Below are 14499 nucleotides of genomic sequence, written 5' to 3'. Positions count from 1 at the left end.
TTCTGAATGGAAAGAAAGTTATGTTGTACAGTGCAGTTGTATGATTCCACTTAAAATAAACTTCAGTCAAGTGACTACAATTTAGGTTTCAGTGCGTGAGCTGAGATTGTGATAACGGTTCAGCAGAAATACCTCTCAGTATTGAGATTCAGTAGTTATCCTATTCAATCAGCAGTCCACATTTAGAACAGATTTAGAAAATATATAATTATATTATTCCGTAGACCTTTTATCACAAATATTGCGCATTTAAGGATGTATCATGTCATGACGTAAGTTAATGTAGAACTTATTTATAAATATAAACTAATATCTGAACTTATTGAAAGATGCAGTGCAATAACCAACTGAACGAGCAGTTTCGTTGCTGAACGACGTGACACTGGTGATAGGTTCATCTTTGCTGTGTGCTACTCTTGGATTTGTTCCAGTTCTACCAATCCTTTGATTTGTGCTCCGTGAATTTTTTTTTTTTTTTTTTCGTCCTCTTTGAATTCGCTGACATATTTCTGGTAAGTAGCAACCGCTGCGTTCTTCCTCTAAGTGAACTGCATTTAATAGGCATGTCATGCGCCCGTGAGCTGCGGCACATGATGTGTTTGCCTGACTTAGTTACATTCCAGACATTACACTCATGTCCACACCAGACAATCGGTTTTTAGGCGCATTTATCCGCTCTTACATTCGCTCTTGGCTTCCGCAGCTTGCCCTGGTTACGCTACACGAGTCACATGACGCTCACAAAGTTACATTACGGAAGTAAGCAGTTGCATCTGTTCTGTAAAATGTTTCAGGTTTGTTTAAAACAGAAAAAGATGGACAAGTCGAAAACTACTGGGAGGTATTCGAGGATAACGTTGACGATGAACTGAATTGCTGACATAACAGTTGAAAACTGCAATTTTAAACTAGATCGCTGTTTATCACGTTTAGCAAGGTTGTAGAGTGCACTTTCTTTCCATCGGCAAAGCCTCCGAGTTTCGTCGGCACTGTTAAGCACGGGACTGCTGACCTTAATTGAATGCTTATTTTATTCTCATTGTCGCTCACGCGCCCCATCTTATGACTGCAAAGTTTTAGTGCTGCACACAACCCTCACGAGCGCTTTCATCTTATTGGGAGATTAATCGTAGTGCAGGAGCAGTGGGTTTAAGTTAGAGTCAACTGACTTTGCCCTCTCGTTGAGTTTACATCTTAGAAAACCATGCAGGGCAAGGACGGGGAAATTTGTTCCATATTTTGAACTTCAGAAGTATGAGAGAGCCTATTTCTGTACACATTTCTGACCTGTTAGCCCATATCTGTGGAAGTCCAAGGGAATTTCGTGAAATAAGGATTTTACCACCGCCCTTTTTTTTTGCTGGCTTTCGAACATGAGTGAATGAGACGGCGAAAGCGAAGGATACGTGAAAATCCTCATTTATGCAAAGTTTCCCTCTGCCTGTGAAAATAGAAGTACCCAGATGAAGTGTTTGTTGGTAGCCAGCGAAAGCGCAGAGGTGCTGTTTTACTGGACCGATGCTGAATTTGAACGGAAGATTCGGGAACAGTATGGGGCTTCTCAAGAGGAGGGCGAAAGAGTAAGACTGACCTTAACTAATTCAGTATCAATATACTCACTGTACGCTACATAAGACATGCATAGCCCAAATATTTTGCTAAATGTTTGTTTGCTAAATGTTTATGAACGTAACCACGCATTACTGTTTTTTAACAACTGTAAACACTGCTTTCATCGCAAGGGCAACTAAACAGTTTGTTCGTTGTAGGCAGGGGATACTTTCTGTAATGAGTCCATCTATAATTCAGTTCGGGCTTAAATATGTAAATATTGAATGTTTCATTTCCTTTTAGCCTCCAGCGTTTGAGGACAGCCTTAACACACTGTTCGCTCCAATCATCATCTCCTGTATCACCATGATTGACAGATTGGGAGACAGCTACACCTCTTTCACTACAGACAACAATCATGTCTATGTACTGCATCAGGTAGGCCACAGTGCCAGACTTGTGCTAAGTTACTGTAGAAGACTGTCATCTTTCCATAGGCTAATGAATGCCTTTGAGTAAATAAACATAAATGCAATAAGTATTTGAATTATTTAAATGGACTGCAATGTGATCTTACTTTGAAACATCCAGCCAATAAAATAGCTAAAACAGAGAATGGTGTCAGGGCTGTAATTATCTGATTTTTCAGTCTGAATACCTAACTAAATACCTAAATAAATTAACAAATATTTAAATGAATGAATGAATGTTTGTCCTTTCACAATGCAGCACCTGTCTAGAGGGAGCAATAACAATAGATGTCAAGCAAAACGTATTTGAATCAAATAGTCATTTCATATACAGAGTCCCCCCCACCCTTACCCCACCACCTGTGTGTCAAATTCTGTCTTTGCATGAGGGAATTACAAAGCAAAGACCCCAGACTACCCTGGAAGGTTTACGTGTAAACATAATTTTCAGGAAATAATGGTTGTGTTTCTTCTTGGTACTATAATATGTTTTTTTTTGTTTAAGTTTGAAGAGTGCCTGTACATTGCTGTAAATGGAGATGGGCAGGAGAGTGAAGAAGACCTGAAGAGAAAGATCTATGTGATGAAAAAGCTCACGCAGGTCATGTTTGGAATGATGACGCTCAGCAGCGCCCTCTTGAGGAAAGAGTGAGAAATGAGCATTCATGTATTATGTAGCAATGTCGTTTTCAACTCTAATGATCTCATGACGCTTTCAGTGATTCATCAAGTAGAACGGAATACATTTTTTTTTTCCCCCCTTTTTTGTCAGACTCCGCCCTCAAGACACGGAACAGAGGACCCGGATATGGAAGAAGCTGCAAAGCCTCCTTGAAACATACAGCCGTTTACGAGAGCAAGACCAGAGCTTTTTAGTGGAAGTATGTATGACCTCTGTGTTCAGTGAGACGTCAAATGAGTAAATTAAGAGAGGATTTTCTCATGTTAATGTGACTTAATCTCTATCTGTGTCTCTGTCCCTCTCTCCCGGCCAGGCTGTGGCGAGGCTAATCCATCCCACTCTGTGTGAGCAGTGTATTGAGTTTCTCGAGCGCCGTCTGGTCCAGCAGATTAACACCAGTGCAGACAGGGCTGGAGAGGAGGTGTTGCATGCTTTTATACTGGTGCACACTAAACTTCTGGCTTTCTACTCCAGGTATGAAATGTTGCGCTTTATCCAACTCACTGACTTTCACCAGTTCAGATCGTATCATTTCTAAATCCATATGTGAAGTCTTTATTCTTCAAATAAAGTTTTGATGGTTCTGTAAGATTTTGAAATGACCGTATGACTTCGATTAGATTTTTTAACTCATTTAGTTCTAAATTTTGAGGGGAGCATTGATAAGAGACATATAGAACCAGGTATGGTTGAAATAAAAAAATAAGGACCTTCAAGCTAAAAGTCATATCTTCCTACAAAATTTGTATTTCCCTCACGGCCGGCTGGTGTTGCTAGTTGACATAAGTTGATTGTGTTCTCTGACGGCTCACCCTCTCAACAGTCGTAATGCCAGCAGTCTTACCACCTCTGACCTCCTGACCCTCATCATCATGGTGCAGGACCTGTATCCTAGCAACAGCGACCTTGACGAAACCGCCCCTGAGGTTTGTTATCTTTTTGCAACCTCCTAATCGGATTCCTCCTGAATTCAAAATCCATTTTCCTGTCTTTCATGCCTTCATAGTTCACTTAATGTGTGTGTGTGTGTGTGTGTGTGTGTGTGTGTGTGTGTGTGTGTACTAATAGGATGTGGAACACAATACAGCACCTGAAATTTTCTACACACCAGAACCATCACCTACTGATCAAGACTCTGGTAGGATCACATTTTGAATTTCATGGTCTGTTGGCCTTTTGCATGTAGCCTGGTTTTGGGAGTCAGTTTGTGTCTTGTCCATGAATTGAAAGAAAATGAGGGATGATAGTGAGTAACTGTACAATATCTCCTTTGTTAAATGATGTCAGACAAGTGCCTCTGCTAGAGATATTGTGTGAGTGAACTGTTGTTTTTAACAGGTCAGATGAGTGGAGATTGTCCTCCTGTTTTCCAGTTTGTTGATCCAGACATTCAGGTAAGCCACCTGTCCTCTCTCATCCGTGGGCATTGACATCTCTTGTGCTGCCCTGAGTAATCTGATCTGATGTCTGAGGGCCAACCTCCCCCTAATAAAAGATGTATTAATAGGGCCTATTCAACTGAACTGCTTTCTCACATTTCTAAGGTCTTTTTAATTTTAGATGGCAGAGGACAGTCTGCAAACACTCGAGGTCCCGCCTCCTGACCCTGCGACCCCATCCCGAGTTTTCCTAGAAGCCACGCCTAAGGAAGGCTGCTTTCCCATGATGCCTCATTCCATGTACTGCCTTCCACTATGGCCTGGCATCACACTGGTGCTCCTGACCAAGGTGACAGCGCTGTCTCTCTGTACCGAAATTATGATATGATACTTTCAAATCGTAGCTCTCCCTGACGGTGCAATTAAAGTAAAACTGAGACAACTACATCTAAAATACTGTCAAATAAGTTCTTGTTAACCAAATATTTCTGCCTGAAAGCTGATGTGGAGCTCTGTTTTGGAATTATACTGTTAAGGTTCTTATAAAGTCCACTTTCTTAATGACAAAAAAAAGCCGGAAAAACAATATTCATGTCCAAGAATTGCTTGATTTCAATGTTCCTTTTTGCCTTCACAGATCCCCAATAGCCAGGTGGCTATATCAGTGTATGTGTACCTGGAGGCTTTTGTGAAGCTGGAGAAGCGGCTGGGTGAGGTGCAGGAGGGGTCAGTGGCCTTTAGGGGTCAGTCACCCATTCACGACCTCCGCACCAAACTGGAGAAGTTCATTCGCGCACTGGCCAGCATGGACGTACAGGTCGGGGGGGGTTGGGGGTCTTGGTCAAGAGGTTAAAATCAGTTGTGCCATCCCAGTATGCTCCTAGAGAAATGAGAACGAACTGCTGGATTGCCCTCAAAGAGTACTTGACAGCTGTGTGACATGAGTGATGGGCAGCTTTATAAAGAATGTGATTTAAAATGTTTCCTCTGATGGGACACTCTCTCTTGTCACAAAGCTTTCTTGATTTTACCATTTTTAGACTTTTTAGTTTACAGTTATTGTCCTCTTATCTCAATGACTTGGTTGCAATCCTTCTTACTGTCATAAAAACTGATATGTTCATATTTATTCATTTGGTAATTCTCCTCCCACAATGGGGTTGGTGCCACACAATTCTGTATTAAATAGGGAGATTAGTAAGAGATCCATAATATTACATTTACTTGTTAGTTTACATCTTATGTGTAAACACTTGACAGAAAATACAGAAATAAAATATGTTTGCTTTTTCCAGATGGGTTTTCTAGATCTATAATTTTCTTTTTCTGTTTAATCAGTTTTGCTTCATTTCCACATTGGAATAAAATGGGATGTGTGTTTTGTCATCTGTATGTGCGTAGACCACCCTGCTACAGGCTGCCTGGAATGAGTTCAAGAACAGGGCATTTTCCAGATCAGGCCCTGGTATCAGCAAAGAGTGAGTGTGTTTTTCTAACACAGATTCACCGTTAGAAATTCTCTGAACATAACGATAGGTCGACAGATGAGCTGAGTGAACAGATTATGTTGCTAAACTCCCACATCCCTAGGAATGTGGCCTCACATTAAAACAAGTACGAAATGTCTGGTTCTCCTCTTTCATGGGGGTCAAGTCTGCAATTAAATATTTCTCAATGTTTAAATAGTTTTGTTTTTTTTTTAACGCTTTGTATAGAGAAACGGTTTGACAATTTGGTAATGCTCAGTAATTTTTAACCAATTTTGTTTCTTTCCGTATGTTATCAATTGTTTCTGTTTGTTGAACGTAATGCGTGATTTGCTGCCTTTCATAAGAAAACGTTGACTCAGCCCCGAGTAGGTCAGACTTCTCATAAACGAGCACTATCTATATCTTGACATTTTTAGCGAGCGATCAGTCCCTGCTCTCTTGGGAAAAAAAAAAACAGGCGTGTGTGCTTTACTTTTTGGTGGCGTGCGTTGCAGGTTGGTGCCTTACTGTCGAAACATGAAGATCCAGCTGTGTGGTGTGTATAGGCAGTGTTTTGCCACAGAGTGTATGGGCAACAGCCAGCGACTGTCTCCCAGTCTACAGGAGCGGGCTCAGAGCATGGTTCAGTACGTCTCAGGTTTACTGCTCACCCAATCGCTTCACTATCAACAAGACTATACGTTTAGATATGCATGGCACCTTGCCTATTGGTCTGATTCACTGAATCCTTATCGGTGGTCATAGGCCATCACACCACGGGTGGAATTGTAAACATACTGCTTATTTATTTATTTTTGTACTACAGGATTCTAGAGAGTTCTACATGAAATGCATATTTGAAAACAGGACAATCTTGCTTTACATCCGACATGTCGGTTGAGAAGCTAATGATATGTATTAGCTTCTATGTGGATTTGCATTTGACATGTACATCCTATTCAGAGTTAAAAGTTAAACTTTTCAAAGACAAAAAGCCTCTATACCACACATTGACGAGCAAGCCAGTTTATACAGTAGAATACTGGTTAAACTCAAGCTAAAGTGTAATGGAAGTCATATCTGTCCTGCTTTGTCTCTAATAAATTTTGACATTGTTAGTTGTTGACAGTGAGAGTGGATCTCTTGGTCTCTACCCTAAGATGCACTCTTCAGTGTCCTCTCTCCTCTGTTGTAGGGAAAAACTGATGGACTGGAAGGACTTCCTGTTGGTGAAGAGCAAGAGGAATATCACCATGGTTTCATATCCTCCTGTGGTTCTCTGTTGACTCACTGTCTTTCTCCTTGTGTTTGTCAAAAGTGATCAGTGATGCTACAGTGTAAATTAATATGTTGTACATGTAAATATGTTTATAGGGTTTATGTAGATGTTTGATATATGTTCCTAAATTGTAGCTTATCAAAATATTAATGTATACCAATATGCTGCCATTTTAGATGAAATATCTAAAATAGTTTCTGCTACTTTTTATTTTCTTACTGCAAATGGTTCACAATAATTTGCTTGCTGTTTCCTTGCATTTATAATGGTTATATTTACTGTGCTTTATTAGTCACCTATTGTCCTGCTGTTTAAATCCCTCTTTTACCGTGGTCTCTACGTGATCTTCTCTCTGCTGGACATCTCTTAATATTGATCTCAATGAACTGCTTCTTTCCTTCATTACCACGGGATGTGATTGGCCTTAACAACGGTTTCACTTATCTGGAAGAGTTCCCCGGTCTCGTTCACTTCATCTACGTTGACCGCACTGCCGGTCAAATGATCGCCCCATCTCTGAACGTGACCGATCGCACTGCCTCGGAGCTTGGCAAAGGTCCCCTGGCGCAGTTCATCAAACGCAAGGTACCTCAACCCTGCACCGTCACAGGGTTTGTGTCAAAATAAAGACAAAATGATCCATCGCAGGGGTGACACGGTGGTGCAGTGGGTAGCGCTGTCGCCTCACAGCAAGAAGGTCTCGGGCTCAATTCTTTCTGTGTGGAGTTTGCATGTTCTCCCAATGTCTGCGTGGGTTTTCTCTGGGAGCCCCGGTTTCCTCCCACAGTCCAAAGACATGCAGGTTAGGCAAATTGGAGACACTAAGTTGCCACTAGGTATGAATGTGTGTCTGTCTATGCGTCTGCCCTGGGATAGACTGGCGACCTGTCCAGGGTGTTTCCCCGCCTTTCACCCTATGAGCGCTGGGATAGGCTCCAGCTGTCTCCTTCGTCTGGGGAGGTGTGGGGAGCATACATAACATGTACCTTTTTTCCTGTCTCCTTCGTTTTGTAAGGTGTGGGGGCTTGTTGCGACGGCCAGGAGATACCTTCAGAAAGGCTACACCACCGTCACCCTCCGAGACGGAGATTACTTCTTCTGCTACTTCCTGTGGTTTGAGAACGAGACGGTTTGTGGCCTATCTTTAACACCATCATATCTGTCATTTCATCTGTCCACTAAAAAAAACTATGAGGATGCGGTTGTTATGAAACATGCATTTCAACATCATGCATTTTTTTAAGATAACAATGCTGCCGTAATGTGAATAATGATTGAGATATTAGTCATTAGAGACGTCATGTATTCCTCTTAGATATGTTTCTACTGAATATGACTGCTACATTAAAGAGATGACCATGTTGTAATAAACGTATAATATTTAGTATAAAACCCCTCTGAAACATGGCCAGACTGGAATAAATATTGCTGTTTGGTATGGAACTGGAGGAGGTCAGCAGACAGTGGTGTGTGTTGGACGGCTCTCCTCTCTTTCGGGCAGGGTTATAAACTGGAAGTGGTAGATATCCCCAGTCTTCCTGATGACTCTGCTCCAATCGGAATGCTTGCCTGGGATTATTACAGGTGATTATTTAAATAACATTAACAAATAAATAAGTTTAATATTTTAGACGTTCATTTGCCAACCCTGTACAATGTTTTTTTTTTCTAAATAATTTCTCAGTGAGTTTTTCAAAATATAAGGTCCTGCATTGAGATTTTAAGTATAAAATATAACTGAGTATAATTATTAAATTATAATGTAAAGCTTAAGGACAGCATGAGTCCCTAACCAAAACGAAAAATTTAGTTATTGTACAGTTCTAACCATACACACATATATTTATATGAATAGAGACTTCAGACTCATATTCAAACAAACATGCCATTTCTTTCTCTTTGTCTTTGTTTTTCCGTCCCCTGCCGTGGTCTTGCAGGAAGTTGTTGCGTTATTACTGTAAGAGCCATCAGAATGAAGTGGTGAAGTGTTATGAGCTGCTGACAGTTCACCTGGGTGTCATTCCCAGCGAGTACATCCTTCAGCACTGCAGTCAGCTGGCCCGCAAACTCTGGGAGCCCTCACGGATCCCCCTCCTGTAGCCAAGCCAACCTTACAACCCTCTGTCAAACACTGCACTTTTTCTCTCTCTCTCTCTGTCTCTCCTTCTGTACAAATCCTCCCATATAGCCGCATACTAAAAGCAACCGAAACCAGTTATCTTATCTCTGCTCCTGCAGTAGGTAGGTATTATGTGCACTTTTGGACTTTTACTAATTTATGTAGCTTGTTTTCAGTTGCCAGTTAAACTCCTCCGTTCCTCCACAGACAGACAGTGCTGTGACCAGGTTGCACTCACAGATAAGGTGGAGTTTGTCACAGTTTATGACTAGCACTTTGTATGGCGTTTGCCTAATGAGCATGCATACTTCCTCCAGAAAACAACAGACAGTGCATGTTCATTCAGTGTTTCTTTCTTTAATCACTACTGAAAATGTCAGTCATAGAGTTCATTCTGTTAAGCACTCTATATTTGTCATTTGTATGACTTGTCTGTGATTTTTTTTCTTTTTTTTATAAGTTTCACCAATATGTTTTAAATTGACTTAAAAACTTACCCTGGGACAAACCTTTAGTAATGAACTCATTTTAAGTGTTACGGGTATCACCGTTTAATATTTTTTAAAAAATTACATGAAGGTATCACAGATGCCCAGATGATTTGTCAGTCTGTGTTAACAACCTTTTAACTTTGTGATTGTGGCGATATATTTGCATAAAGTCTGTCAAACTCTTGACAACAATGATTTTGTTTAATATTTTAGTCTTAATAAAATGTAAGACTTCATTGTTCAAACACTGAAAATGGAATTAGTCTCTTTATCTGCTTTCTGAAGTGATTCAAAGAGCACTGAGAAATTTTATGAAATTAATAGTACTAGACTTACGATGTTGCCATTTTGAGTTTTAATTATGTGTCTGATTGAAAAATATTCCAGTAGAATTACATTGAAAAAATGTGTGAAATGTAAACTGTGACATTTTATAGTTATGAAAGAATCACCTAAAACACTTTTTTTTTTCTCTTGAACGACTGCTAATGGTCTCCACTGTAGAACTGATTGTAGAAGTCCTTAGTGCTTTGGCTTTCCACCCTCCAACCAGCTCTTCCACACCCTGACCTTGAGGTGGTCACTGGTAAGCCCTGCGTATGGGTGGAGAAGCCAGGTGCGTGTGCGTCCCGTTCCGCGGAGATCACTCACACTTGGCCCCTTGGCAGATGCCTCCCGTGAGGTCGTGCACGACTCCCTCGGTAACCAGCTGCCGCAGAAACAAGGTCTCGGCACTGACGTCGTGAACCACCTGCGTCATCATAGTGTCCATCCGCAGGGTCCCGTAGTAATGTAGCAGGGCTCCGGGGTGCTGCATGTCGTAGCCGAAACCCGCCAGACTCACCTCATCACACAGCTGAAGAGCCAGAACCACTGCGGTGGCACCCAGAGTGGGTATGATCTAAAACAACGCAACGCAAAGGATCATCTTAAATGAACGGGCAATCAGGAAAGCGCAACTGCTATATTCAGTCAAGCCTCTTATCAAACAACGTTACAATTTACATCTGGTCTATCTGGAATATTGCTTAGTTTTTCTTACAGTTGGAGTGCATGTGGTTTGTCCATGTATTGGTGCACCACTGTGATGTTTGATCACGTAGACTCAGGCTAATCCATATAAGAGATTCCTTTTTTAAATTTTTTTTTTTAAAGTAACCTACTATTATTTAATACATCAATCATACTGACGCCTATGTTTTTTTTCTGAAAATTACAACATAATTCACATTTCTGTACTCTGTTTAGAATAGTTTCAGGAAACCAGACCGTTCGCTGCTGTTTGACGTAACTCTGTAGAACCAGCCTTGTCTTGTACACTATTTTGGGATTCAGGATGCGAAAGTTTTCTGCTTTGAGGGGAATAGTATCTATCACGTTCTTCCAGAACCACAGCTTAGACCACCAGCTCTAGAAAGGGAATCGAGCAAAGAAAAAAAAAAAATTGTCTCTTGCCTTTCATTTTATAAACAGCATACAGCCTAATATTATCCAAAAACAGCAAAACTTCATGAGTGAAATGTACTTCCAAGACTCAAAATTACAGATCAAACTTTGCTGCAGTGGCCGTGTGAATATTACCAGTCAGTACATTTAACATGACTTCACTGTATATTTTAACTTTGAAAAACAATGTCTTCTCACCAAAGGCTCCTTGGTTACTACAGAAGTAAGCCACTCAAAGTCCAAGCCTTTAAATGCGACCAAGGCTGCTATTTCTGTGTTGTGGTACTCCCATGGCGAATGAGGGGCTCCCTCTGGATATATTAGGCGGATTGTGGTTCTGGATCCAGCGTCCCTCTCGAACCCCTTCACTGGAGCATTGTTCATCCTGAGACGAATGAAGATGTTTTTTTTTATTTTTTCCTATCAGTTCAGCGCCTGTCTAGGAATTACTCTGACAAAGTCAAAGCAGCTGTCAAAATGCTGTTGTTTTTTTCTTTCCCCTTCCCGCTTCCATTACAAATGGAATTCCTCTGCGATTCCTGAAATCAAATCCGTTTCTGTTTCCATGGTTATGACGATATAGCTGAGTTTACCTCACTCACTCACTCACTCATTATCTAAGCCGCTTATCCTGATTAGGGTCGCAGGGGGTGCTGGAGCCTATCCCAGCGCTCATAGGGCGAAAGGCGGGGAAACACCCTGGACAGGTCGTCAGTCCATCACAGGGCAGACACACAAACACACTCACACACATTCATACCTAGGGGCAATTTAGTGTCTCCAATTCACCTAACCTGCATGTCTTTGGACTGTGGGAGGAAACCAGAGCTCCAAGGAGGAAACCCACGCAGACTTGGGTAGAACATGCAAACTCCACACACTTGAGTTTACCTGATAATTATATTATATCGATCTATGTGCGCCCCAAGATGTTTGCTGTGCAGAATCCCCCCGCTGCCAACCACCACACATCTCCTGCACGTCTCTGGAGTGGAAGGCAGGCTGGTCTTGGGAAGGGTGCTCAGGGTTCGGTTGACCATCTCTCCAGTGCCCTGCAGACCCATCGGAGGGGGCAGCTCCTCATCTTCATTCCCGTTCTGCAGAAACACGGGAATCTCCTGGAGGTCCGACAGCGCAGCCAGTCTCTGGAGCCTGTCTCTGGTCCACTGAGGTTGGCAGACCCGGGACAGCAAAACCGCAGATTGGTTCAGCAGAGCCTGGAGGAAACATGGGAGATCCAGAGATCACAAAATATGCCTAATAATGTCCTTAATAAAAATCTCATCCATTCTTTTTTTTAAAGTTTAATCTCTTTCAGTTTACGTTGTACTATCATTTTTGCTGTTAATGATTCACCCACTGTCTCAGACACACCTGACACTCACTCATGATACTGTCACTATCACGACCTTCAGTGTGTTTGACTGTAGACAATAAACGTGCATATGTTTGTTTTGAATTAAGTTGTCAAAACAGTAAAACAATGTAATTCCAAAAGTGATTCTGCTAAATATGAAGTCCTCTGTTCTTGGTTTCATATGGAATGTATCGTGGTACCTTGGCTTCTTCTGAAAAACTCTCATTTGCCCAGTTAGGCTGTGTCGTTGGCAGATAAGCAGGGATAAGAATTGCTGAGTAGGAACCCAACAGTAGAAAAATGCTCAGGACAAGGTTCTTTCCCCTAGTAATATGGACAAAGAAATATATCACAAACGTATGGTCAGAATCATCGCTTACTCAGTAACTCAGTTCATTTTTTAAGGGTCATGTCCTTTAAAAAAACGGTATTCCCAACATTTACATGCTTTGAATACATAATTACGTAAATTGTTTATTTTAATCAATTTGACTTCCCACGGAGTGACGGTGTCATAAAATTGACTGGCGTCACGTTGCTATGGAGCCATTATATCCATATAAGTTATTAACTCACCTTCCAAGGAAAATCTCCCTGGACTCTGCCCTTCTGTGCTGAAACGAGTAACTCTCCGCCTCGGGCAACAGTGGTGTGCTGCCCTCCTCATGATCGTTAACAAAGAGACCTTTTAAATGAACCATTTCACAGTCGTTGATTCGTCTTTTCACAAGTCAACCTTTAACGCAAATACACACAATATGTTACAACAAGCTGTATTATTTCTTACATAAATGAGACCTTTGACAAACTGGGATTATTTGACAAAAAAATGAAAGCACATACAACTGCCGGAATAAAGGAAACAAAACTCACTTCAAAGGGTTAATATTTAGGCAGTCACCATGAATTCATTTTTCAACAAGGCAAAACACTGTAAAATGCATCCACGGAACTCAGTTCGAGAACTAGAACATAATTTAGCTTCTTCTTCCTGAACATTCAGCCGCTTCCTCTTGAACATGTTCTCTCCTTCTGTTAAATATACATATATGCTCACCGTTATCAGGCGGAAGAAAACCGGTTCCTGAAACAGAAACTCTGGTATAACATATTTTTGCGATGCCTACCTTCATTTTCAGTTGTTTATTTTGTGTTAGCTGAAAGAGTTTGCCATATTTGTGTTGAATATATATATCTCTGACTATTCTTGTGGTTCACGTTGCTCTGTTACACAATGTGTTTGACGATCCGTCTCACTCCCCTCTCCTCCTCTCCCGAGATGGTTAATGATTCACCTTTTGTGTCACATAAACATGACACTCACTCATGGACACTGCTATCACCGCAACCTTGAGCTGCTATTCTTTTCACCTTTTAAAACGACGTTTTCCTGAATAAATACGAAACTGAAAACAACATTTTGAAACTAAATAGAGAACCAAAAACCAAAGCATGCTTTACTTTGGACGTGTCCACCTCAAACCGTGATGACTAAACCCAAAAGGTCACGTTACCTTCACTAATCGTTACAGAATTCGAGGATATTCACGGAAAAAGATACTTATGAATAGTCAAGAAATGTCCATTATTTGTTTATTTGTTTGTTTACTGTCGCTGAGATGGGTTCAAAATTATATAAATACATTTGTTTTGCTACTCTTTGGCACAGCGTGTCAAGAACAGTATTTAATGGGCTGAAATTACAGTGTGGGTGGTCTTCACGAGAACACGATGTGATACACACACCAAATTTTCTCGCCTCATTAGACCACTCTCCTCATCCTTGGCTTTAAGCAACAATTAAAACAGTTTCATGGCGTTACTTGTAAACAATCACTGTAATAATCCCTCAATTATCTTAATGTGTTTTTGCGCCACATTTATAAACAAAATAGCACTTGTACAATTCAAAGTATGTGGTTGCTTTGTGATTGGCTGTCGTGTGGTATGGAGCTAACAAGCATTTACAAGGTATCACTTGACGGTAATGAAACACTTATAAATAACGTAATCCCCCGAAACAGTGTGTTTATTAGTCCTCCACTCTTGTAAAAGTGAGGCTCCAGGGTTTTTGGCACGGTACAGGTCAGCGGAGGTGAGCGGCCGCGATGTGAACCGTGAACCGTGTAATCGTGGTACATAAGCGGGTCATGTGCTTTTGTGGCAGTCGCTTCTTGCGCACACCTGTCACACAATGCTTGTCATAGGCTTTGCATTCCGCTTGTGGTGTATAAGAGGACCCTGCCACCACCCCAA

The 14499-nt window shown here is 41.2% G+C and overlaps 2 protein-coding genes across 3 annotated transcripts; one reads left to right on the top strand and one right to left on the bottom strand.

Annotated features, from left to right (window-relative positions):
• Nucleotides 1–1463: 1463 nt before the first annotated feature.
• hps1 (HPS1 biogenesis of lysosomal organelles complex 3 subunit 1) lies at nt 1464–8944 on the top strand. Its single transcript, XM_030772564.1, has 17 exons — nt 1464–1580; nt 1855–1989; nt 2527–2669; nt 2794–2902; nt 3017–3177; nt 3527–3629; nt 3772–3841; nt 4042–4097; nt 4264–4431; nt 4720–4899; nt 5484–5560; nt 6067–6198; nt 6747–6812; nt 7271–7415; nt 7846–7959; nt 8332–8414; nt 8768–8944. Exons 1-17 carry the CDS (start codon nt 1464–1466, stop codon nt 8928–8930), a joined length of 2022 nt encoding a protein of 673 aa, XP_030628424.1. The 3' UTR covers nt 8931–8944.
• Nucleotides 8945–9484: 540 nt separating this feature from the next.
• st3gal7 (ST3 beta-galactoside alpha-2,3-sialyltransferase 7) lies at nt 9485–13496 on the bottom strand. 2 transcript variants are annotated; one of them, XM_030770632.1, is made up of 7 exons: nt 13371–13496; nt 12820–12979; nt 12444–12567; nt 11778–12103; nt 11085–11271; nt 10710–10850; nt 9485–10341 (listed from the first exon to the last, which is right to left on the bottom strand). In XM_030770632.1, the coding sequence occupies exons 2-7, from the start codon at nt 12942–12944 to the stop codon at nt 10084–10086; spliced, it is 1161 nt and encodes a 386-aa protein (XP_030626492.1). In that variant the 5' UTR covers nt 12945–12979; nt 13371–13496; the 3' UTR covers nt 9485–10083. The 2 variants fall into 2 exon arrangements, with proteins under 2 accessions (XP_030626492.1, XP_030626493.1); XM_030770633.1 differs by lacking the exon at nt 13371–13496 and adding an exon at nt 13117–13290.
• Nucleotides 13497–14499: the final 1003 nt, after the last annotated feature.

The sequence above is a fragment of the Chanos chanos genome, chromosome 4, assembly GCF_902362185.1.
Source record: "Chanos chanos chromosome 4, fChaCha1.1, whole genome shotgun sequence".
Classification (NCBI taxonomy): Eukaryota; Metazoa; Chordata; class Actinopteri; order Gonorynchiformes; family Chanidae; genus Chanos; species Chanos chanos.
This window is presented reverse-complemented; position numbering and strand designations above follow the sequence as displayed.

Excerpts from the sequence above, each read along its gene's own strand:
- hps1 (XM_030772564.1), top strand. The coding sequence starts at position 1,464 with ATGAAGTGTTTGTTGGTAGCCAGCGAAAGCGCAGAGGTGCTGTTTTAC. Across the intron at positions 2,670-2,793 it reads AGCGCCCTCTTGAGGAAAGA|ACTCCGCCCTCAAGACACGG; the intron begins GTGAGAAATGAG and ends CTTTTTTGTCAG. Across the intron at positions 4,900-5,483 it reads TGGCCAGCATGGACGTACAG|ACCACCCTGCTACAGGCTGC; the intron begins GTCGGGGGGGGT and ends GTATGTGCGTAG.
- st3gal7 (XM_030770632.1), bottom strand. The coding sequence starts at position 12,944 with ATGGTTCATTTAAAAGGTCTCTTTGTTAACGATCATGAGGAGGGCAGC. Across the intron at positions 12,568-12,819 it reads AGGGAGATTTTCCTTGGAAG|GGGAAAGAACCTTGTCCTGA; the intron begins GTGAGTTAATAA and ends CCATATTACTAG. Across the intron at positions 10,342-10,709 it reads ACGTCAAACAGCAGCGAACG|ATCATACCCACTCTGGGTGC; the intron begins GTCTGGTTTCCT and ends GCGTTGTTTTAG.